This window comes from Salvelinus namaycush, chromosome 2, assembly GCF_016432855.1.
Source record: "Salvelinus namaycush isolate Seneca chromosome 2, SaNama_1.0, whole genome shotgun sequence".
Lineage (NCBI taxonomy): Eukaryota > Metazoa > Chordata > Actinopteri > Salmoniformes > Salmonidae > Salvelinus > Salvelinus namaycush.
Genome location: NC_052308.1, coordinates 42246463 through 42271516, shown reverse-complemented (window position 1 = coordinate 42271516; position 25054 = coordinate 42246463). Strand labels below are relative to the sequence as shown.

The following is a 25054-nucleotide window of genomic DNA, read 5'->3' as shown; positions in this document are numbered from 1 at the left end:
CACACCTCTGGGCACATTCATGTCAATCGAATCTGGATCTTAGAGAACTCTGAGATCTTAGAATTTTTAGAACATGTCACGTTTCCTGTTCTTTCTTTCGTCCAGGTGATGATGAGGAGGAGGAGCCTGATATCCCTGACACCCCGAGGCCACGGCCAATGGCAGACCTGCAGCTGAAGGAGGAGGTGGTGCCTATTCCAGAGGCCAGCTCCTTCTATATCTTTAGCTCTGATAACAAGTAATGATGATTATGGTGATGATTATGGGGATGATGATGTACTTGCTAAGACTGGGATATGTTGTTGTTTATCTGCCTATAGTTGAATGCACTAACTGTAAGTCACTCTGGATAAGAGTATCTGCTAAATGACCAAAATGAAAAATGTACTGATGATGGTGGTGATGATGAATGGATTACAATGAATGCATTATGATGTTGGCATTATGTGGTTGTTTTAGCCTCCTTACTTGGCTGTCAGTCACTCTGCATAACAGTGTCTGCTGTTAAATTCCTGTGACGTAAATGGTGTCCCCCTCCAGGATCCGTAAGCTGTGCCACCGCATCATCAACGCCACCGCCTTCACCAATATCATCCTCCTCTTCATCCTCCTCAGCAGCATCTCACTGGCTGCCGAGGACCCCATCGACCCCATGTCCTTCAGGAACCAGGTGCCCACAGACATGCCTGCTCTGCCTGCTGTATCAGTCACCTCCTTATCTCAGATGGAAAAGCATTTGTTTCAGTAAAGAAAGCCGAAAGGGAAGGAATTTTGACCAAAATAACTGACACAAAGGGGTTTTCTCTGCTTCATGGCATCACTGTCTTTAACCTATGCAGCATGAATGCAAGACTGTACGGAGTACCACATTAGAGATTCTGCTAAAGAGCTCTGGCGCGCTACTAGGCTGAAATGAATCCGCCCACGTTGTCATGTTGCCCTGTTTCCCCTGTGTAGGTGCTGGCCTCCGCTGATGTGGTCTTCACCTCAGTGTTCACTGTGGAAGTTGTCCTCAAGGTAACCAGGCATTGTCGGCTCCACTACTAGTAGCTGTACTGGATTAGAAAGGCACTTTTCTAAATGGGATCGTGTCTTACATGTTTACATTACCGAGTACATGCACCTTTTCTGCAGCAACGGTACATCGGTAATGTGACAAGCTCTCCCGACATTATGTTACATCCACTTTAACCTGCACCGCAGCCATATTCAACTCTATATGTTTTCACATGAGTAGCCATGAGTTCATGTGGGTTAATGGTTTGTTGGTTTGAGAGGGTTTATGTCTCAACCAGTCTCGTCATCTTCAGTATCCTTCCGCCTCTACTCCAGATGACCGTATACGGTGCCATCATGCACCCCGGCTCCTTCTGCCGGAACTCCTTTAATATCCTGGATCTGATTGTGGTCAGCGTATCCCTCCTCTCCATGCTCATGGAGTAAGTAGTGCCTGGGAATGTATCATGTCATTTAAATGCTGTGGCACAACTGAATCTATTCCATAATGCTTGATGTAGCTTCAGTTATGAGTGTGTGTCTCTCTCTAGAAATACAGACTATAGACAAGTCAAGTGTGAGATGTGGTGCCTTCCCTATCTAGGTCCAGTGCTATCTCTGTGGTGAAGATCCTCAGGGTGTTGAGGGTGCTGAGGCCCCTAAGGGCCATCAACAGGGCCAAAGGCCTGAAGGTGAGCTTACCTGTGCTCTCTACCCCTCACTTCTATCCATCACCTGTACTCCTTACCTGCTCCTCTGACACTATATTCACATTCTCATTGTTTTTTTACATGTTCCCATTACCTAACGCACCAAATGCAATACTTTGACCAACCCAGCAGCCACATGTTTTTCTAGTTCTGGTCCTGAAGTACCCATCTGATATGCTGGTTTCTGCTGTCTCTTGTGGTCTAGCATGTGGTCCAGTGTGTTTTTGTGGCCATCAAAACCATTGGCAACATCGTGCTGGTCACCCTGCTGCTAGACTTCATGTTCGCCTGCATTGGAGTCCAGCTCTTCAAGGTGAGCTCTAGATAGGGATTTATGGTAGTTTATAGCGATTTATGGTAATTTATAGGGATGTATGGTAATATATATCTGGATGCATGGTAGTTTATAGGGATGTACGGTAATTTATATGGATGTATGGTAATTTATATGAATGCATGGTAGTTTATAGCGATGTATGGTAATTTATAGGGATGTATGGTAATATATATGGATGCATGGTAGTTTATAGGGATGTACGGTAGTTTATAGGGATGTATGGTAGTTTATAGGGATGTATGGTAGTTTATAGGGATGTATGGTAGTTTATAGGAATTTATGGTAGTTTATAGCGATGTATGGTAATTTGTATGGTCATTTATAAGGATGTATAGCAATTTATAGGGCTGTATGGTAATTTATAGGGATGTAATTTATAAGGAGGTATGGTCATTTATAGGGATTATTGGTAAATTATAGGGATGGATGGTCATTTATATGGATGTATGGTAATTTATATGGATGCATGGTAATTTATAAGGATGCATGGTAGTTTATAAGGATGTATGGTAATTTATATGGGTGTATGGTAATTTATATGGATGCATGGTAATTTAGATGGATGCATGGTAATTTATAAGGATGTATGGTAGTTTATAAGGATGTATGGTAATTTATATGGGTGTATGGTAATTTATAAGGATGTATGGTAGTTTATAAGGATGTATGGTAATTTATATGGGTGTATGGTAATTTATATGGATGCATGGTAATTTAGATGGATGCATGGTAGTTTATAGGGATGTATGGTAATTTATAGGGAAGTATGGTAGTTTATAGGGATTTATAGTAGTTTATACGAATGTGTGGTAATTTATAGGGAAGTATGGTAGTTTATATGGATGTGTGCTAATTTATAGGGATGTAATTTATATGGATGTATGGCAATTTATAGGAATGTATGGTAGTTTATAGGGATGTATAGTAGTTTATACGAATGTGTGGTAATTTATAGGGATGTATGGGAGTTTATAGGGATGTATGGTTGTTTATAGGGATTTTTGGTCATTTGTATGGTAATGTACAAGGATGTATGATAATTTATAGGGATGTATGGTAGTTTATAGGGATGTATGATAGTTTATAGCGATGTATGGTAGTTTATAGGGATGTATGGTAATTTTTATGGTAATGTATAAGGATGTATGGTAATTTATAGGGATGTATGGTCATTTATAGGGATGTATGGTCATTTATAGGCATGTAATTTATAAGGATGTATGGTCATTTATAGGGATGTATGGTCATTTATAGGGATGTATGGTCATTTATAGGGATGTATGGTCATTTATAGGCATGTAATGTATAAGGATGTATGGTAATTTATAGGGATGTATGGTCATTTATAGGGATGTATGGTCATTTATAGGTATGTAATTTATAAGGATGTACGGTCATTTATAGGGATGTATGGTAATTTATAGGGATGTATGGTCATTTATAGGGATGTATGGTCATTTATAGGCATGTAATTTATAAGGATGTATGGTCATTTTTAGGGATGTATGGTCATTTATAGGAATGTAATTTATATATCTAATATTCTCGCTCATGTTCTGTATGTATGTGTTCATGTTCATCCCTGCAGGGCAAATTCTATGCCTGCACAGATCCTGACAAAATGACAGAGGAGGAGTGCAAGTAAGAGAGTGCAGTGATATTGTTTAGTCCCTCGCACACAACATTACATGAAAGTACAGAATGGAGCATTACATTAGTCCTGCTTTCTGTTTCTCTGCCACACTCTCCTCTCCCATGTACTCTCTTTCACTCATTTATCTCTTTATTTCTTTCATTTTTTAATTTAAAATTTTCTTAATTTCTTTCTTTCTTTCTTTATCTCTTTCTCTTTCTCGCTCTCACTCTCTCCTTCTCAGGGGCAACTACATTAGGTACCAGGAAGGTGCTATCCATCCGATGACCATCCATAAGAGAGAATGGATCAACGCAGAGCTCAACTTTGACAACATCCTTGAAGGCATGCTGGCTCTCTTCACTGTCTCCACCTTCGAGGGCTGGCCAAAGTGAGACATACATAGAAGCTTGGGATTTTGTATTTATCACATGGCATGCCCAATAAAGTACTATGGAACACATAAAAATGTATGTATGTCATGCTTGCTCAAATGCCTCTGTGTGTGTGTGTGTGTGTGTGTGTGTGTGTGTGTGTGTGTGTGTGTGTGTGTGTGTGTGTGTGTGTGTGTGTGTGTGTGTGTGTGTGTGTGTGTGTGTGTGTGTGTGTGTGTGTGTGTGTGTGTGTGTGTGTGTGTGTGTGTGTGTGCGCGCGCACAGGTTGCTCTACAAGGCCATAGACTCTAACATGGAGGATGTGGGTCCCATCTACAACAACCGCATCGCCATCTCCATCTTCTTCATTGTCTACCTCATCCTCATCGCTTTCTTCATGATGAACATCTTCGTGGGTTTCGTCATCGTTACATTTCAGGAGCAGGGAGAGCAGGAGTACAAGAACTGCGAGCTGGATAAGAACCAGGTGTGTGTCTCTGGGTGTGTGTGTGTCTCTCTGTTTTGTTGGTTGTTCCAACACACAGCAGTGTGTAACCCCTCTGTGTCCTGGTCTTCCCTCTGACAGCGTGCGTGTGTCGAGTACGCCCTGAAAGCCCGGCCGCTGCGCTGCTACATTCCGAAGAACCAGTATCAGTACAACGTGTGGTACATCGTCACCTCCTGCTACTTTGAGTACCTGATGTTTCTGCTCATCATGCTGAACACCATGTGTCTGGGGATGCAGGTAACGCTATCGGGGGTGGCTCAGGGAACCTTTTCATTTCAAATACTAAAAACGGGAAACTTTGAAAGGACTTCTCCTGCGTCACATCAATACGATGCCCCTGCAAGATGTTCCTACTAGATGTGTCCATCCCTTCTCCATATCTAGGAGGTCTGTTTTTTTTTTTTTTTTTTTTTTTTGGACACTCTTGAAAACAAGATGGGCATCTCAAGAGATTTCATCCTGGAAAATGACAAGTCAAATAATATTAATGAATAAATATCTTCCCTTTTTCATTTCCTTCTTCTCTCCCCCTCTCTTCTCCCACAGCACTGTAACCAGTCAACCCATGTGACCGACCTGTCAGACATGCTGAACGTGATCTTCACTGTGCTCTTCACTGTGGAGATGATCCTCAAACTCATGGCCTTCAAAGCTAAGGTCAGTGGTCCATAGCGATGTCCTGAATGCACTACACTTCCCAAGATGCCTTGCAAATCAATGTGGGATCACAATGATTCCAGAATAATAGCACAGTGGTTATGTAGCTACTTCGTACTTCTTCATTGTGTGCTACCCTCTTCTCAAACTCATGGCCATCAAAGTTCAGAGCTGGAGTGTCTGTAGATTAAGATACCTTTTATACACACACACGCACACACACACACACACACACACACACACACACACACACACACACACACACACACACACACACACACACACACACTTGTGATTAATGTCTTTCCTTGCCCCTAGGGTTACTTTGGAGACCCATGGAACGTCTTTGACTTTGTCATCGTCATCGGCAGCGTTGTTGACGTCATCCTGAGTGAAGTCGATGTGAGTATTGCCATTGCGTAATGTTAATCTGAAATATGTAAGTATTGTTATGTACTGTAATATGTTATGTACTGCAGTACTCACAATCCCCACTGTTCCTAAAAGGTTTAGGTTTTACTAAACAGTTCAGGTGGACCCACTGTGCATTTTTGTCTTCACATTTTGAATGTTTTCGGATGATTATTTATAAGAAGGCTGAGGAAAATCTACAGATATTTCACAATAAAAGCTCTGTCCTGTCATCTGACTTTCTGGACTGTGTTTACACCCCTGTCTGACACCCCACCCACTTAGAGAAACTCAGGCCAGGCTCCCCTGTCAGAACTCGGCCCCAATAATAGCACTGAGGATGCGGTCAGTATTCGCCAAGGGGTAACCCTCGCACTACCACCCACCTCTGCCCCGGCTGCACCCTCAACCCCCCGAACACACCGTCCTCCTGAAGCCCTGCAGCACCTGGCTGGAGCTTGCCTCACCCACCTGCCACGCCTTGAACACCACACCACACCCTGTCTGCTTGGTTACTTTATGCCCCTAACATAATAACCGTTTGGTCATTTCCCTCATTGCTTTTACTGTTTGAGACTGAGAGGGCTGATTCCAGATCAGTTGTTAAGGGCAGAAAACAACCACTGTCACCTTGTTTCACCTCCCACCACCGTGTGTCCAGCGAACTGTCAATCATTCCTACTTGTAAGTAAGAGATTGACATCCTTCTGTGGTTTTTACTGTGATTCCTGTACAAGGGACTGAGTCAACAGGTTTGGCGTCAGGCTCTAGATGTAAAGCAGCATTTGACATGTTTCGCTTCGGAAAAGTAAATGTAATTTTAGACAACATAATGTTAACTCAAGTTGCCATTACAGTAAACCTTCAGAAGACCCCATCAACCATTTTCACATCTTCACCCCTCAGCCGTCATCCAGTCGTATATTACAACGTTGTCCTTTTTTGTGCTCAAATGTATTCTCTCCCTCTCTCTCCCCACTTACTGCAGTCTTTCGTCCTCCATTTTCTCCTCCACCTTTGCTCCACGCATACCTCCAAAGCTGGCCCTGTCCCCCTTCGCCACTTCCTGTTCCACCACCTGTGTCTGATGTCACTTCATGTCTGACTTCACTTCCTGTGTCTCCCGTCTCTCCCCCTCACAGGCAGCCCTGGCCTCCTCTGGAGGACTATACTGTCTCCACGGCTGCGCTGTAATTATTCGCCCGTAGACACTGCAAGAGCATCGCATGAAACATTGCATGAAACTCCGCGTTAGCATTGTTTATTCATTGTACAAAACATTGCATTGCAAATTGTTAGATACTCCTAAACTGTTGGAGCTAGGAACACAAGCATTTCGCTACACCCGCAAATAACATCGGCTAAATGTGTGCATGTGACCAATACAATTGGATTTGATTTGATCTTCAGTCTCAGTAAAAGCCAGGACAAGAAGCATTTTCAGCAACTGTTTATTCCTTTGGTGCCTTCAGGAGGTGAACCCAATGCAAGCGATAGCAGATTCTGAAAATGCCCGTGTGTCAATCACCTTCTTCCGACTGTTCCGTGTGATGCGTCTGGTGAAACTGCTGAACCGTTCTGAAGGGATCCGGAACCTTCTGTGGACCTTCATCAAGTCCTTACAGGTCAGAGTTCACTCCGTTTCTTTGCCTTTCATTCTGTAAGATTCATGAAAATGTTGCCTTTCACAAGTCTCAGGATTTGATTGGACAGTGTGCACCAGTCTGACTATGTAATTGGTTGTTGTGCTGCAGGCCCTGCCCTACGTCGCCCTGCTCATCCTCATGCTGTTCTTCATCTATGCTGTGGTTGGGATGCAGGTATTGGACACACTCACACACACACACACACACACACACACACACACACACACACACACACACACACACACACACACACACACACACACACACACACACACACACACACACACACGTACAGCACTCTCTAATGAGCTGTGTGTGTGTGTCTCCTGCAGATATTTGGTAAGATAGCGCTAATAGACGGGACGTACATCAACAGGAACAACAACTTCCAGACATTCCCCCATGCTGTGCTGCTGCTCTTCAGGTGGGTGATCTGATCCATCAGTCCACTAACTCTGTTTCCATTTTCTTCCATTGCCTTTGCAGACACTTTACACAGCAGACTGGTATAGCAAGAGTACCTTACACTCAATGATTACAACACAAGGGCTGAAAACAAGTTGTGCTCTCTCTCTATCCCCTACCCCTCTCCCTCTTCATACCTCTCTCTCTCCCACTCCTACTCTCTCTCTCTCCCCCCCTCCTCCCTCCCCCTCTCCTCCCTCTCTCTATCTCTCTTTCTATCCCCCCCTCTCCTCCCTCTCTCTATCTCTCTCTCTTTCTACCCCCGCCCCCCTCTCTCTCTCTCCCTCCAGGTGTGCGACAGGTGAGGCATGGCAGGAAGTAATGTTGGCGTGTCTGTATGGGAAGAGGTGTGACCCTAAGTCAGACTACCTGCCTGGGGAGGAGATGACCTGTGGAGCCAGCTTCGCCATCATCTACTTCATCAGCTTCTACATGCTCTGTGCCTTTCTGGTGAATGACACACACACACACACACATGCATACACTCACACACACATTTGCATGCACACACACACACACACACACACACACACACACACACACACACACACACACACACACACACACACACACACACACACACACACACACACACACACACACACACATATGATGCTGTTGTCCTCCACAGATCATCAACCTGTTTGTGGCGGTCATCATGGACAACTTTGACTACCTTACACGTGATTGGTCCATCCTGGGTCCTCATCACCTGGACGAGTTCAGGAAGATCTGGGCAGAGTACGACCCAGAGGCCACGTAAGTTTGTTGCCCCTTAGTTTACTATATATGGACTGTAAAAATGGGGCTTACAGGTTTATCTTATGATGCGTCTTTTTATCCTATTATCAGTGTACTGCAGTTAGATTATTTACAGTAGCTGTTGTTTCCCCACCTGTCCTGCAGGGGGCGTATTAAGCACCTGGACGTGGTGACTCTGCTGCGTAGGATCCAGCCTCCTCTGGGTTTTGGAAAGTTCTGCCCCCATAGAGTAGCCTGCAAGGTGAGAGATACAGGAGGGAATCTGTTCATTTATTGTATGTGTTAATTTAACATATCTATTTATGCAGCAGACACCTTTTTTTAATGATATCTTTATTGATTCTGCCTGCAGAGACTGGTGTCCATGAACATGCCACTCAACAGTGACGGAACGGTCACCTTTAACGCTACGCTGTTCGCACTGGTCAGGACCGGGCTGAAGATCAAGACTGAAGGTGTGTGTGTTTCAGTCAATTACAGAGTACTGTAGTCAGTGACTGGTCCAATTGAAAGTGTTGTATTAATATCCCCGCCTCACTGTTGCTATCTCATTGGTCAGGCAACTTTGAGAAGGCCAATGAGGAGCTGAGGGCCATCATCAAGAAGATCTGGAAACGCACCAGTATGAAGCTGCTGGACCAGGTCATCCCACCAATCGGAGGTGAGTTCAAACATCCTATCGTAATCCTCAACTTTATAGTCCAACAACAAGTCGTTCATTCTAATTTGCTGCCATGTTTTTATGGGTGTGTGTGTGTGTGTCAGATGATGAGGTGACCGTGGGGAAGTTCTACGCAACCTTCCTGATCCAGGACTACTTCAGGAAGTTGAAGAAGAGACAGGAGGAGTACTATGGCTTCCGACCCACCAAGAAGAACGCCAAGAACGAGATACAGGTGAGACCTTAGCCACGTCAGAATTTGATAATTGCATACCTTCTAGTTGTCTTAATGACGTGTAATATAAATGTCATCTAGACTTTTTATGAATGATCTAGTCTTAATTGGTATCCCCTCACCATATCTCTCTCTCTCTATCCCTCTCTTCCAGGCAGGTCTGAGGAGCATTGAGGAGGAGGCGGCTCCAGAGCTGCAGAGAGCCATCTCCGGAGACCTGATGAACGAGGAGGAGATGGACAGAGCCATGGAGGACGCAGCAGAGGAGGGTATCTTCAGGGTAAGAGGAGAGAGGGAGTGGGAGGGAGAGGGAGTGGGGGGGAAAGAGAGGAGGGAGGACAAGTTGAGGGTGAAAAGAAAGAGAATAAAACTCCCCTTTATTGTGAAATGTTGTTTCTTTCTTCCTCCCAGCGGCCGGGCGGTCTGTTTGGGAACCACGTTGATTCCTTCACCATGGAGGAAGGAACCCGTAACCCTAACGCTACACAGGTCATCATTTCATCATTTCAACCATTTCAGTATTAACACTTACAGTATGTAACCTTCTTCGGACTCAAAGTGCTTTACATGGTATGGACCCTGAGTTTTTCCAGATCATGTCGACAGGAAAAACTCCTGGCCCGATGGAGGTAACTCACCTGTCTGTGTCTCCATGCAGGTGACCAGCCAGCGGCCCCTGCAGATGAGCAGATCAGACGACGGGGAGGCTACCTGTTCACCTGCCTACCATGCAAACGAGGACTTCTTCCCCTCAACGCCTAACAAAACCAACAACAACAATGTCAACAACAATGCCGGGGAAAGGTGAGTGTGTGTGTGAGTGGTCATTTTTTGTGTGTTTTGTGTGTTTGTTTTCTTTAGCTGAGAGGTCACACTACACAGTAATAAAGCAGGTGGATAAAAAGCTGATTCTTTGTCCTTCTGTAGCTTTTCTTATGGGACATATGACCGGGTTCAGGTCTATACCATCTCAACCAGCAGAAGTTCCCCAGACAGAGACTGGCAGCTGCAGACAGTAGCTGGACCCAGGCAGGACGCTGAGACCCACAGAGAGCCCCTCAGCCCCCAGCAGGCCCAGGCCCAGGGCCCAGACAGCGCCTTCGATACACTTATACAGGAGGTGAGTGGAGAGACCAGGCACTGCATTTCGTACATACTGAATTCATATTGTATTAATGACATTGACATGGAACACTCGTCAAAACTAATTTTGAATCAGACACTTATAGTTATTCTCTCTCGCTCTCCTCTCTCCTCATGTCTTTCACCTCTGTTAGGTCTTGATAAACGGGGGGTTGGAGAGCTTGGCCAGGGACCCTCGTTTTGTGTCGGTGACGAAACGGGAAATGGCTGAAGCGTTGAACTTTGACCCTGTGGACATGGAAAGTTCCGCCACTGAGCTTATGAATGGTCGCAGAGGGAGCGTTGCCACACCTCCAATCAGGCCCCCTCGCAGATCACAGAGAAAGGCCAACCAATGAACAACACCCAGGGATGTTGTGTAGGCCAATAGGCCTGTCTGGCGTAGCGCCGCAGTATGTCATCGAGTGACATCACGTGCTGAGTCATAAATGCCAGATTCTACAAATAGGACAGTCCTTACTGCAGGGTTTCCCAACTGGTGGCCCGTGGGACGAATTTGGCCCATAGGTGGTTTTATTTGACCCCCCAAGTTGTTTTTGCCAAAAAATATATATACAGTATATAGGATATTTTTGAATGTCCATTGTTGGATATAAAAGTTTGTAAAAATACTAGGAAATCAGCTCCATGTGATTTTAATTTTGGAAATCTGTTCGCAAGTATTCTCACGCATAATAGAGAGACACGTGATCGTATTCAAATGTAAGCAAGGTTTGAAATGATTATGCTTTAGTCAAATATGATATCTGTTTGGGCTTCTTGCAGTCAAATTGCAGTCTACAAATGATTTGTAATTATGTTCCGTCCCCCCGACCATCACTCAAGAAAAAATCGTCATGAGGCCGAATCAAGCTGCCTTATTGGGTGCCTTCATAGCAAGTGATATCATCTGATTGGTTAAGCAGGCTTTATGAATCCACTGTTGTGGTGATATTCTGACTTTGGATGATTTCTCTCTTGGTTGATATAAAGACTTTCCCCGGGAGAGAGCAGACTTACGATATGTGAACATATCTTTACCATGTTATGTTCACAGAACAGACTACTGTTCGGACTTACGTTGAGTTCAGGTGAACATCCCGTTGTCCCGATTAAACATGTTCTTGAGTCTCAATTTAAGGAAGTTTTGCTTGTATAAAATGTCGGCCCTGTTTGGAAAAATAGCGTCTTTCCCTCCATCCTTGAAGTAATCACTAATGCACCTGTAGTTGGGTAGGTACTGAATATGGTTGTGTCAGTGATTAGCTCAAAGAGGAAGGGAAGGTTGTGTTTTCTAAGTATTCTTGCAGGGTCAGGACGTTACTTTTCAGGGGGCATTCTTTGAATTCTGTCATGATGACAAGGCAAGACATAGCTGGGGCAGGATGTCTCTGGGCTGGATCATGTATACGGTGTCCATATTAGGACCATCTCAGGATGTAAGCTGTATTGACAAAGCTAACGTGCATGTTCAAGATACACACACATTCTGTACAGATCTCCACATATCAACATGTATTCACAATGCCTGGACTTTTTTTTAAACTGTAAATCCTATATCTCAAACATGTACATCATCTCCAGCACGGAGAGGATGACCATGTAGTGTAACATGGGAGAAAAGCCTTGTGGTGTAGGGTAGTCACTAGCTGGCCATGCTACTGTAGAATGGACTAAAGTGCAGATAAGAGGATGTGGTTAAAGATGAGGTTAGGATGAAGAGTAAGGTTAGAGTCAATGGTTGGGATTGTATTTGTGGTTAGCGAGCAGTGTGTATGAGATATGGACAACTTATGGTGTAGTATACCAAGGGTTTAAAGTCCTCTCTGTAGATGGCATTTTGTCCTATTTTCTTTTTGAGGTAGAGCGATTTGGTTGAAACCTACTTATTATGGAAATTAAATGTTAGATTATTTATAAAGAATATTAATTGTTGTACCTGTAACTACCCCCCCCCCCCTCCCCAACTAAATAAATAAGAAATAAAACAATTTGGTACAAAAAAAAATCATTCATTGTTTAAGTATTTAAAGTGACTATCTGCAGTTCAAACAATAACAGAGCAGCAACCTCACCACTTTTGGTAAACGGCTGAGGGATGGGGCTGGAGAAATGTAACCACTCTCAAATTCATAGACAGAACTATGGATGAGAGGGGATACCTAGTAAATTGTGCAACTAAATGCATTCACCCAAAATGTGTCTTTGGCATTTAACCCAACCCCTCTGAATCAGAGAGGTGCAGGGGCTGCCTCAATCAACATTGTTGGGGGTTAAATGCCTTGCTCAAGGGCAGAATTGCAGATTTTTTTCACCTTGCTCGCTTTGGGATTCGAAACAGCAACCTTTCGGTTACTGGCCCAATGATCTTAACCGCTAGGCTACCCGCCAGACTGACCATCAAATCATATCAAAAGTGTTTATTAAGCCCTTCTTACATCAGCTGATATCTCAAAGTGCTGTACAGAAACCCAGCCTAAAACCCCAAACAGGTGTAGAAGCACGGTGGCTAGGAAAAACTCCCTAGAAAGGCCAGAACTTAGGAAGAAACCTACAGAGGAACCAGGCTATGAGGGGTGGCCAGTCCTCTTCTGGCTGTGCCGGGTGGAGATTATAACAGAGCATGGCCAAGATGTTCATAGATGACCAGCAGGGTCAAATAATAATAATCACAGTGGATGTCGAGGGTGCAACAGGTCAGCACAGTTGAAACTGGAGCAGCAGCACGGCCAGGTGTACTGGGGACAGCAAGGAGTCATCAGGCCAGGTAGTCCTGAGGCATGGTCCTAGGGCTCAGGTCCTCCGAGAGAGAGAAAGAGAGAAAGAAAGAGAGAGAGAATTAGAGAGAGCATACTTAAATTCACACAGGACACCGGATAAGACAGGAGAAATACTCCAGATATAACAGACTGACCCTAGCCCCCCGACACGTAAACTACTGCAGCATAAATACTGGAGGCTGAGACAGGAGGGGTCGAGAGACACTGTGGCCCCATCCGACGATACACCCGGACAGGGCCAAACAGGCAGGATATAACCCCACCCACTTTGCCAAAGCACAGCCCCCACACCACTAGAGGGATATCTTCAACCACCAACTTACCATCCTGAGACAAGGCCGAGTATAGCCCACAAAGATCTCCACCACGGCACAACCCAAGGGGGGGCGCCAACCCAGACAGGAAAATCATGTCAGTGACTCAACCCACTCAAGTGACGCACCCCTCATAGGGACGGCATGGAAGAGCACCAGTAAGCCAGTGACTCAGCCTCTGTAATAGGGTTAGAGGCAGAGAATCCCAGTGGAGAGAGGGGAACCGGCCAGGCAGAGACAGCAAGGGCGGTTTGTTGCTCCAGTGCCTTTCCGTTCACCTTCACACTCCTGGGCCAGACTACACTCAATCATAGGACCTACTGAAGAGATGAGTCTTCAATAAAGACTTAAAGGTTGAGACCGAGTCTGCGTCTCACACATGGGTAGACAGACCATTCCATAAAAATTGAGCTCTATAGGAGCTCTATAAGGCATTTATACGTTATATTCTTCAAGTATTAATGTGTACATAATTTGTTAGAAAGTCCACAAATACATAATAGCAATCACAGATTGCCCCTTTTAAAAGCTTAAAAGTGATTAGGTTGTATTTCAAGAGGTAGTGGTATTGTCTTTTTAATGATTCATCTGTAATTTGGTTAAATAAAGGCAAAATAAAGTAGCTGTAGTGTGATGAAGGCAAAAAATAAGATGAAATAACATTTGAATCTCAATAAGTTTTGAATTATAAAATCTGGTATTCCCACAGGCCTTTTTAAACAAAGCAAAGGTGTGTAATGTGTATAATGTGTAGCCTATACTCAGTGGTGATTTTAGCATGTAACTCTTGATGGGGAAAAAAACAATACAAGAAGGATATATGCTAGCAAAGCCACTACACAACACAACACTAAATAATACATGAATTGCACTATAACGGTAAAAAACGGTGCCCACAAACGGCCTACATAAAGCTGTCCCAACAGCAGTCCCAACATCTTACCACTGCTACACCTGGCTATCAGCGGAGCCTTGTCTGGCAGCAAAACAGTTCATTCAGCCTCATTTAGCTGATATGGCTGACTTGCTTAAACAAATGTGGTTTCTAATGACAATTGAGATGTACAAACTATGGCATAAGGGGAAGACAAGCAGATAAGAGGCAATCCGTAATTTCGATTAAGACATTAATGAGCGAGTTAGGACAGATGTAGTCAATATAACTATTTGTTTAGCACTTTTGAAATGTACAGCGACAGAATTCAGAACATCGGCCGTTCTTACAGTGTTCTCCCTGTACACCAAGTCAGAACAGTTGGCGAAATTAAGAGGGGTAAATAGACCAAATTATTAGGATGAGGCACATGGGCTACTAACACCTTACTACACAACATTCACTTAGTATTACTTTCTTAGCTACAGTATACATATCTCCCTGGTATTTTACATCATTTATGCAGCAGCATACAGCAGGACTCACCTTGTTGTGCTGTGCTCACTTGAACATGACGCGGCGGTCCTTTGTTGGCAAATTTTGTCATCAAAGTCTGGCATTCTTTGGATTTATGGTGCTTTCAAAACAACTGGGAACTCTGAAAAAAACTAGGTTGAATCATGATTACGTCATTGATCTTCAGGTCGTAGCTCTAGAAAGAGGCTGGATTTACAATTTCGAGTTGGATGACCATTCAAAACATATTTTCCCAGTCGGAGCTCATTTATTCCCGACTTCCCAGTTGTCTTGAACTCACTGAAGTCAAGTTTTCGCATTTCCGAGTTAACAGTTGTTTTGAGCACGGCACAAATCATGCTTCATTGACAGCACGGCCAGTGTTGAATGTTTATCATTTCAAATTTGGAAAAAAGCCCCTTAATCCCAGATTTGGGACCACACAGCTACTCCACTGAATAGCAGGCTAGTGATTGCTTTACAATGCTTGCAGTTAGCCACTGTCACTGATTCCTTCCAAACCACTCATTGTTGAATTTGCGATTTCCAACTTGTTGTGTAATGTTTATGTCCAATGGCCAATGAGCACCTATACGTTTCATCTATAATTTCGCTTCATTATTTATCTTCATATGACAAGGATTGAAAAGGATTTGCCAGTAGATTGTCGACTTGATTCATGATGATGACTGCTAGCTAAGGTTTTGAAAGTACGATGTTGACATGATCAATCCAATCAAAGCTACTGTACATATAACGTGATTTGATGTCCTTTTATCTGTGGCCAATGACCTTGAGCTTCTTGGATGGACACTTCTTATGTAACTCTATGGCAGCACCCAAGGGGCTTGAATTTTCAAGCTCTACCCTTAGACTTGGAGGTGACGTAGTGTCCCCATGAGTGATAGAACACTGAGCCAATCACAGCGCAACGCTCCATATTTTCTGCTGGCTTGCCCCACCACCACAGAAAGCACTGAACTAGGCTGAAACACCTGTATTTTGGAGCTGCATTACTCAAGAAAACAAAAAAGAGACCATGTTTGTATGCGGCTTTATTAACTCAATGATATATATATTTTTTACATTGTTTGCAACTGATATGTGACACGTATTAATGCCAAAATAACATGCAAAACAGGCAAGCCCCCCCCAAAAAAATTTATTTATTCATTTTTTGCAAAAATGAGCTCCACCTGCCCTGAATGACAGGTCGCCACTGCCTATACTTGATTTTACTAAAAGGTGGGTCATGTCTTTACTGCCATCATATTTGTATCGTAACGAGGCTATATATAGGGGGTACCGGTACCGAGTCAGTGTGCGGGGTTCAGGTTAGTTGAGATAATTTTTTGTAGGTAGGGGTGAAGTGACTATGCATAGATAATAAACAGCAAGTAGCAGCAGTGTTCAAAACATATGGAGGTGGGTAAATGTAATAGTCCGGTGGCCATTTGATTAATTGTTCAGCAGTTTTATGGCTTGGGGGTAGAAGCTGTTAACCTGTCTGGCTCTGGCGTTCCGCTAGCGGAACTCCTCCCACATTCCACTGAAAAGGCGAAATTCAAAAGATATTTTTTAGAAATATTTAACTTTCACACATTAACAAGTCCAATACAGCAAATGAAAGATACACATCTTGTGAATCCAGTCAACATGTCCGATTTTTAAAATGTTTTACAGCGAAAACACCACATATATTTATGTTAGCTCACCACCAAATACAAAAAAGGACAGACATTTTTCACAGCACAGGTAGCATGCACAAAGCCAACCTAACTAACCAAGAACCAACCAAACTAACCAAGAAACAACTTCATCAGATGACAGTCTTATAACATGTTATACAATAAATCTATGTTTTGTTCGAAAAATGTGCATATTTGAGGTATAAATCAGTTTTACATTGCAGCTACCATCACAGCTACCGTCAGAAATAGAACCGAAGCAGCCAGAGTAATTACAGACACCAACGTCAAATACCTAAATACTCATCATAAAACATTTCTGAAAAATCGATGGTGTACAGCAAATTAAAGACAAACATCTTGTGAATCCAGCCAATATTTCCGATTTTTTAAGTGTTTTACAGCGAAAACACAATATAGCATTATATTAGCTTACTACAATAGCCTACCACACTACCGCATTCATTCATCAAGGCACGTTAGCGATAGCAATAGGCACGTTAGCGATAGGGAATAAACCAGCAAAAGATATTAATTTTCACTAACCTTCATAAACCTTCATCAGATGACAGTCCTATAACATCAGGTTATATATACACTTATGTTTTGTTCGAAAATGTGCATATTTAGAGCTGAAATCAGTGGTTATACATTGTGCTAACGTAGCATCTTTTTCCCAGAATGTGCGGATATTTTTATGACACTCCAACTATTCTGACCAAATAACTATTCATAAACGTTACTAGAAAATACATGTTGTATAGGAAATGATAGATACACTAGTTCTTAATGCAATCGCCGTGTTAGAATTCTAAAAATAACTTCATTACAACATCCAGCTTAGGTATAGCGAGAGAGTACCCAAAATCTGGGCGCAAACGACTAGTACAACATGTTCGACAGATATATGAAATAGCATCATAAAATGGGTCCTACTTTTGATGATCTTTCATCAGAATGTTGTACAAGGGGTCCTTTGTCGGGAACAATCGTTGTTTGGATTTAGAATGTCCTCTTCTCCAGTCAATTAGCACGGAAAGCTAGCAAAGTGGCGCTAAGCTCTCCTTCCTGAACAAAGGCACACAACGCAACACGCCTAACGTCCCGAATAAATTTCAATAATCTAATAAAACTATATTGAAAAAACATACTTTACGATGATATTGTCACATGTATCAAATAAAATCAAAGCCGGAGATATTAGTCATCCTTAACGACAGCTTATCAGAAGGCAAATCCAGGTCCCTTCACGCGCTCTCCAGAAAACAGGAAACTGGTGACACGTCATGCCGAGAGCTATTATTCGACCCCAGATCAAGTTACACACTCCATTTCTTCTCTCACTGCCTGTCGACATCTAGTGGAAGACGTATGAAGTGCATGTATTCTAATAAATATCAAGGACCTTTATAGGCAGGCCCTAGAACAGTGCATCGATTTCAGATTTTCCACTTCCTGTCAGGAAGTTTGCTGCAAAAGGAGTTCTGTTTTACTCACAGATATAATTCAAACGGTTTTAGAAACTAGAGAGTGTTTTCTATCCAATAGTAATAATAATATGCATATTGTACGAGCAAGAATTGAGTACGAGGCCGTTTAAATTGGGCACGATTTTCCCCCAAAGTGAAAACAGCGCCCTCTGTCCTCAACATTAAGGAGTATTTTGGTCCTAGACTAAGTGCTCCGGTACCGCTTGTCGTGCGGTAGCAGAGAAAACAGTCTATGACCTGGGTGACTGGAGTCTCTGACAATTTTATGGGCTTTCCTCTGACACCGCCTATTATATAGGTCCTGGATGGCAAGAAGCTTGACCCCAGTCATGTGCTGGGCCGTAAGCACTACCCTCTGTAGCGCCTTACGGTCAGATAACATTATTTGAGACATTTTATTATTTTCTCTCTGTTTATATGTTTCAATATTGTTTCTCTAAACCATACCAATAAATATGACTTTATGAAGTGAAAATATTTCCCACCCCCCCGTCAAATTATTGGAGATATATGGTAGGGGTCAGTTAAGGAAAGGTAGATACACAGTAGCAATTCTGCGCGTTGAAACAAACGGATTGGGAATTCTCTTACGAGAGTCTCTGGGTCTCTACATCGGGAGTAATTGGATTTGAGAGCACTGATCCGCTGTCACCGTATGGGCTGGGGCGCTTTCGGTAAACCTATATTCCTGCACCCCGCGCTCTGGCACTTGGCATCGGGTCCATCGTTCGCGTGACAGACCGGTTACAAAGAACAGCCGTTTTCACTCAGACGTTCTGGTAAGTCTGGTGGTTAGTCGTTGTCTGGTGGTCTCCGTCGCCTATAGCTTATGTTTTGGTAATATGTCTGCAACTGTATCTGAATGTTATTATGGCATTTTATAATACAGCTCTGTATTTCTGTTATGACGTATGCAGACCGTGATACGGGCACGTAAGCTCCAGACATGTGGCGCAGCGTAATTCGTAGCGCTGTCAAATCTCAAATCAGCAGGGACGGATACAGTGAAAATTGTCTACACCCTGGACGCAGACTGAATAAAATAGTCAGTGCTGTTTATTAGCTAGACAAATACAGAATTGTTGATGGGGTTGGGGCTATACGGTATGGGTTGGGGTAGCCTACCATATATCTTGATTTTGGGCTTAGGCTACCAGTTACGTTACAGTGCAGTGTTAATATTATCAGCTCTCCTCAACAGTTGTTATAATTTGCATCCCATCAAAACCTTTTCCTCATTGTGTTACATTAGAACCTGTCTGTCTTCCACCTGTTGGCTACAATGGAATGCTGTGCACTGCACACCGTTGAAGACCATTGTTACAACTCAGGTGTTATACCAGTAGAATAACCCACGCATTAATTACCCTTTAACTAATTACCCTTTTACTACATCTATTTTACTTTGAAAAGCTAAATTAACATAGTTTACGGCCTGTCTAATGGTTATTCTCATTAGACAGGTTCTAATTGGGCGGCAGGTGGTTAGAGCGTTGGGTAGAGCGTAGTGGTTAGAGCGTTGGGCCAGTAACCGGAAAGATTGCTGCTGGATCGAATCCCTGAGCTGACAAGGTGAAAATCTGTCTTTCTGCCCATGAACAAGGCAGTTAACCCACTGTTCCCCGGTAGGCCGTCATTAAATAAGAATTTCTTCTTAACTGGCTAGTTAACTAAAGGTTAAATAAAAATAATAACAAAATCTCTCATTCCACTGGAATAATACCTACTCTTTGTCCTCTCACATTCACTTCTGTATGTAATGCTTTATTTCTGTTGTCTCAGCTGAATACTAAGTTTAAGTGCAGGAGGGATGTCACAGTCCTGTTGGTGGGAGATGAATGCCAGGTTTGTTAGTAGCAAAACAATCTTCAATGTCAGAGACCCAAGCAGATACTGTATGTAAGACAGAGAGTATTGTGGCCACTGTTGTCGACTTCATCACTCGACAGTTATTCCCATGACCCCTCCTCCTGCTGCTGTCTGTCTCAATCCCAGTCCAGATAACTGGGAGAACTGGTGAGGCTGGAAAAGCTGGCATGTTACTGTGCAGCTACGGTACGCTACTGCAGTAATCTCCTCCTTCTCTCGGGACTTAGTGAGGAGGCTGACAGTAGCAGATGGGTCCAGGGCACCAGGCTAATAGGCTCACTGACTCAGTGGGATGGCCAGTTTGAAGGCCTGAATACTACTAGTTGTCTGACCCCATACCATCAATTAGACCTACAGTACAGTAGGGCATGTCTTTGCTCCAGTCCACCTTTGTTTCCGTCTAACCCTGATATGGCTGTGTTGGAGTAATGGGGGATAAAGCCATGTCAGAGCCAGTGTCCTCACTGCCTCATGGTTTTGGCCACATTTGTCAGTTGACATATTTGTAGGATATCTCTGGCACAAATGTAAATCCATGAGGTCAACTGTGATGGCACTTGTTCTCTCCCAGACATTGACATGGCAGCACGTCCAGACTTCCAACGTGAGGGGAGGGGTGAGAAGAACCTGTCTCCCCTGTCTCGCCTCCCCCATGAGCGGGTGACCCTGATGGTGGACGGGACTCACTTTGTGGTGGACCCCGCCCTGTTCACCGCCCACCCTGACACCATGCTGGGGAGGTAAAGTCCAGACCCCTAAGCATCACAATCAGTGTGTCAGATTTAGACTATTTTATTATATTATAACAGACTGAGATTGTGCTAGCCCACTGACCTAAATCAGCCAAAGCCTTAGCGCAAGTCTTCAGGTCTCAGGCCAGGTTAGTCATCAGGCACGCGTGGATCACCACCGTGTCCAATACAGTAGTACAGCCTATTATTAGACCAGGGACAGATAAAGAAGAAACACTAACAAAACCCTAATCCCTCAGGAATCATTTCAGAGTGGTTTGTTTCTAGTCTCAGAGATGTTTACTCTGACCCATTGGCCATTTGGGTTAATCTGGGCTAATAATCTGAGATTGGTCAAATATTACCCAGGAATATTCCTCTCATTAACACCTTCTCTCGCATACACAATGGAGGCATTGTTATGATTCAGGTTTCAGGTGAGACCCAGATGCAGACAGTGTTGAAGAAACAAAAGTTTATTTATAGTACAGGGGCAGGCAAACGGCAGGTCAAAGACAGGCAGAGGTTAGTAATCCAGAGAGGCTGCAAAAGGTCCAGAACGGCAGGCAGTCTCAGGGTCAGGGCAGGCAGGGGTCAATAATCCAGTGAGGTGGGGCAAGGTATAGAACGGCAGGCAGACTCAGGGTCAGGGAAGGCAGAACGGTCAAAACCGGGAAGGACTAGAAAACAGGAGCAAGAACAGACAGGAGCAGGGGAACAAACGCTGGTAGGTTTCACGAAACAAAACAAACTGGCAACAGACAAACAGAGAACACAGGTATAAATACACTGGGGATAATGGGGAAGATGGGCGACAACTGGAGGGGGGGTGGAGACAAGCACAAAGACAGGTGAAACAGATCAGGGTGTGACAACACTGCACTAAAGAAAGGAAATAAGACTTGAATGGTAACTGGACATCTACACAGACAAGGCTTTCAACATGCATTAAACTCGGAAATGCTTATTGTGAGGACATTTAGTATAATGAAATAAATAAATAACACATTTGAATTCTCAGGATGTTTGGTCCTGCCCGTCACTTCACCCGGCCAAACGCCAAGGGAGAGTATGAGATCGCTGAGGGAATCGGAGCCAGCATATTCAAAGTCGTCCTGGTGTGTTTCACTTAAAATAGTTCCACTGAGTTATGAAATTGCTTATATCTTCCCTTACCTAAACTAACCTACTGTGTTTCTCTCTCCCCCCTCTTCCTCTCTGTCCCTTGACTCTCTCTCTCATTCTCTCTCCCTCTCTCGCAGGACTTTTACAAAGGGGGTATCCTGCAGTGTCCAGAGGGGGTGTCAGTGTCTGAGCTCAGAGAAGCGTGTGACTACCTCTGTATTAACTTTGACTACAGTACCGTCAGGTGCCGAGACCTCAGTGAGTAGCACAGTCACACCGGGTTTGACCAGGGCCCAGTTCAAAACCGAAACATTGAGTAATGTTTTGCAATTATTGCATGCACAGTTTTCAAAATGAAGTTAAACCACTTTTCAAAACCTGTTCCTAATTGCCGAGTCTTCTTCATCTTGAATTTTCACTATTGAAATATACATTTTGCCATGTACAAGAGACTATGATGTCAAATCAGAGGTCATAGTTCAAATGGTGTGACCATTCGTTCCTGTCCCAGGTGCATTGCTGCATGAGCTGTCCAACGATGGTGCAAAGCGTCAGTTTGATGTCTTCCTAGAGGAGCTAGTTGTTCCGGTGATGGTGTCTAGTGCTCAGGAGGGGGAGAGGGAGTGTCACATCGTAGTTCTCACAGATGATGACATAGTGGATTGGGACCATGACAACCCTCCACCCATGGGAGAGGAGTACTCACAGAGTAAGTGACCTAGTCCTTCAACTCTCTCAGGGTAATTATAATGAATCATACATTATTAATAAAATAGATCATTGACATGTATATTTCGGACAGTGCTGTTTGTTTCATTTTCTATACTTTAGACTTTTGAGAATCTAGTGCCCCAACCTTTTTTGGAAAATAATTATGAATAATTTTGGAGTGAGCACTTTGTTCAATATTATTTCCTGTTCTCTCTCTCTTCAATGTTCCCAGTTCTGTACAGCACCAAGCTCTACCGCTTCTTCAAGTACATAGAGAACAGAGATGTGGCCAAAGCACTGTTAAAGGAGAGAGGACTGAAGAACATTCGCATCGGCATTGAGGGTGAGTCCGTTACCATGTCCCAAATCAACCCGCTAGCCCTCAGCCTCTTCTCCTAGCCTCTTCTGCTTAGGTGTCAGAATATCTGAAAGAAACAAATAGGTATAAGAAATAAGGCTTAGATTCAATCCGTATCGCGGAAGATCCATGCTATATATGGGTTAGCAGAAATGAAAATGATGCACATGTTTTAATGGGGACGAAGTCCATGTTTTGTTGTGATTCTGGATGGCAAGATAGCTAGTAACATTGAGAGGAATCTTAAGTGGCACGTTTCATCTTGTTATTGATATTATGTCTTGTTTTGAGGTGTTTTGTCTGATTTTATGTCAATGCTAATATGGCAAAACATTTGCTAGCTAGCTAACCAACAACTGTAACGATGTATTTGAGAAACAACAAGTGCTCATTGTGAAAATGTATTTTCAATATACATTGGAGACTAAATATAGTTGGCATGTTATCAACAATCTAAGCCAACCCCGTCTGTTTTGCCCTATAGTTGCATACAGAGGTTTTGTTGCTAAGCAACCAACCCGTCTATAGCTAGATTGAAATTTAAAGGCTATGTTCCCGCATTTGTGTTACACGCTGCATTCCACTGGGCAAAACTGGTTGAATCAAAGCTGTTTCTACGTTATTTCAATAAAAAAAATATATGTTATGTGATGATGTTGAATCAATGTGGAAAACTGATTGGATACGCAAAAAGTCATCAACGTCAAGACATTCTCCTTTTTTTCATCCAGCTTTTAACCTAAATCCAATGACATGGTGAAATTGTTTGTTGATTTCACGTTGAATTCACGTTAGTTGACAACTCAACCGTATTTAAATCAAAACTAGACGTTGAACTGACGTCTGTGCCCAGTGGGATATGTCGTCTCAATCGAAAATTATATTTCCATTTAAATTGTGCAATAACACAAATCTTATACTTATTGAATCTAGCCCCAAGTCTTCCAATGCCATAGGCTACATTTTGCTTCCCTCAAATCTGCAAACCCTACAGAGATAGTGAACATGATGTGCGTCTGGTCCTCATGTATCCCAGGGTACCCTACCTGTAAGGAGAAGGTGAAGCGCCGTCCCGGTGGGAGGTCAGAGGTCATCTATAACTACGTGCAGCGGCCCTTCATCCAGCTGTCCTGGGAGAAGGAGGAAGGGAAGAGTCGACACGTGGACTTCCAGTGCGTCCGAAGCAAGAGTGTCCCCAACCTCATCGCCTCTCTGGGGGAGCCAACACGACCCGCAGCCACACCCAACCCGCAGGTCGATGAGCTGGATAGGCTGATCAGCCCTGATCCCCGCCCCCAGTCTCAGGCCCCACCCCCACCCACCAATGATAGTTGAGGAGAGGGTAGAAGTTGACCTTGGGTATAGTTTTTTTTTTTTTTCCCTATTGGTCAAGGTCAGGGTTTGGCAAGGTTAAGGTTGCGCTGATACTAGGGCCTAGATTCAATCAGATCAAGCATTAACCAGCGATAGACGACACCCGCATAGCTGATGTTCTGGCGTGTCGGAGATGTAACTGGGTTGGAGCTGTCAAATCAGTGAGCAGCTGCTCTGGTGATCTCATGAAGCCACACCGTCCCACTTGTGTTAGAAGTTCAGACCGAGAATGTGTAGGCTGTATAGAAATAATGACGCTCAAATTCAAAATCATTAAACAAAATAATGAGGATTTCTATCAGCCTAATTGAGGTGTAGATTACATCTCACATTCCAGTGTTCTAACTTGTAAACAGGGCTGCATGAGATTTCTGTTAATGCGATACCGTGCAGCCAATGGCAATGTCCGCTTTAGGTATAACGCCGGGAGCGCCTGTTGATTTGACAGCTCTAATGCAGTTCCACCTGTGACCTCTATGTGGGTGTCAGCAAGCGGAGATCTGAAATAATCTAGCCCTAGATCTGTGTTTTGGGGCAACTTCTACCCGAGGCCGTCATCAGTTACCACATCAGCCTGTCTTCCACTCAGGATGTGTGAGTTTACAGACACACTCAAACAAACCTCCATGACCATACAGTCCAACCCATGTACGCATACAGAAACAGATGCGCATGAAACACAGACATGTACACATGTACGCACACAT

The 25054-nt window shown here is 43.6% G+C and overlaps 2 protein-coding genes across 2 annotated transcripts in view; both read left to right on the top strand.

Moving 5' to 3' along the window:
* LOC120021753 (dihydropyridine-sensitive L-type skeletal muscle calcium channel subunit alpha-1-like) overlaps window positions 1–10876 on the top strand; it is a 37434-nt gene extending 26558 nt beyond the window's left edge. The window contains exons 16-42 of the mRNA XM_038965602.1: window positions 106–238; window positions 541–670; window positions 958–1017; window positions 1333–1439; window positions 1601–1688; window positions 1912–2019; window positions 3632–3684; window positions 3921–4067; window positions 4336–4537; window positions 4637–4795; window positions 5105–5215; window positions 5534–5617; window positions 6769–6816; window positions 7099–7251; window positions 7381–7446; window positions 7605–7696; window positions 8028–8187; window positions 8369–8496; window positions 8644–8740; window positions 8852–8954; window positions 9059–9160; window positions 9265–9395; window positions 9550–9675; window positions 9807–9884; window positions 10054–10199; window positions 10323–10515; window positions 10673–10876. Of these exons, the coding sequence (XP_038821530.1) occupies window positions 106–238; window positions 541–670; window positions 958–1017; window positions 1333–1439; window positions 1601–1688; window positions 1912–2019; window positions 3632–3684; window positions 3921–4067; window positions 4336–4537; window positions 4637–4795; window positions 5105–5215; window positions 5534–5617; window positions 6769–6816; window positions 7099–7251; window positions 7381–7446; window positions 7605–7696; window positions 8028–8187; window positions 8369–8496; window positions 8644–8740; window positions 8852–8954; window positions 9059–9160; window positions 9265–9395; window positions 9550–9675; window positions 9807–9884; window positions 10054–10199; window positions 10323–10515; window positions 10673–10876 (3209 nt within the window). The remainder of the gene's footprint in view (window positions 1–105; window positions 239–540; window positions 671–957; window positions 1018–1332; window positions 1440–1600; window positions 1689–1911; window positions 2020–3631; window positions 3685–3920; window positions 4068–4335; window positions 4538–4636; window positions 4796–5104; window positions 5216–5533; window positions 5618–6768; window positions 6817–7098; window positions 7252–7380; window positions 7447–7604; window positions 7697–8027; window positions 8188–8368; window positions 8497–8643; window positions 8741–8851; window positions 8955–9058; window positions 9161–9264; window positions 9396–9549; window positions 9676–9806; window positions 9885–10053; window positions 10200–10322; window positions 10516–10672) is intronic.
* A 10922-nt stretch (window positions 10877–21798) lies between these two features.
* On the top strand, window positions 21799–24308 carry kctd20 (potassium channel tetramerization domain containing 20). Its single transcript, XM_038965592.1, has 5 exons — window positions 21799–21897; window positions 22042–22162; window positions 22416–22613; window positions 22848–22958; window positions 24010–24308. The coding sequence occupies exons 1-5, from the start codon at window positions 21802–21804 to the stop codon at window positions 24306–24308; spliced, it is 825 nt and encodes a 274-aa protein (XP_038821520.1). The 5' UTR covers window positions 21799–21801.
* Window positions 24309–25054: the final 746 nt, after the last annotated feature.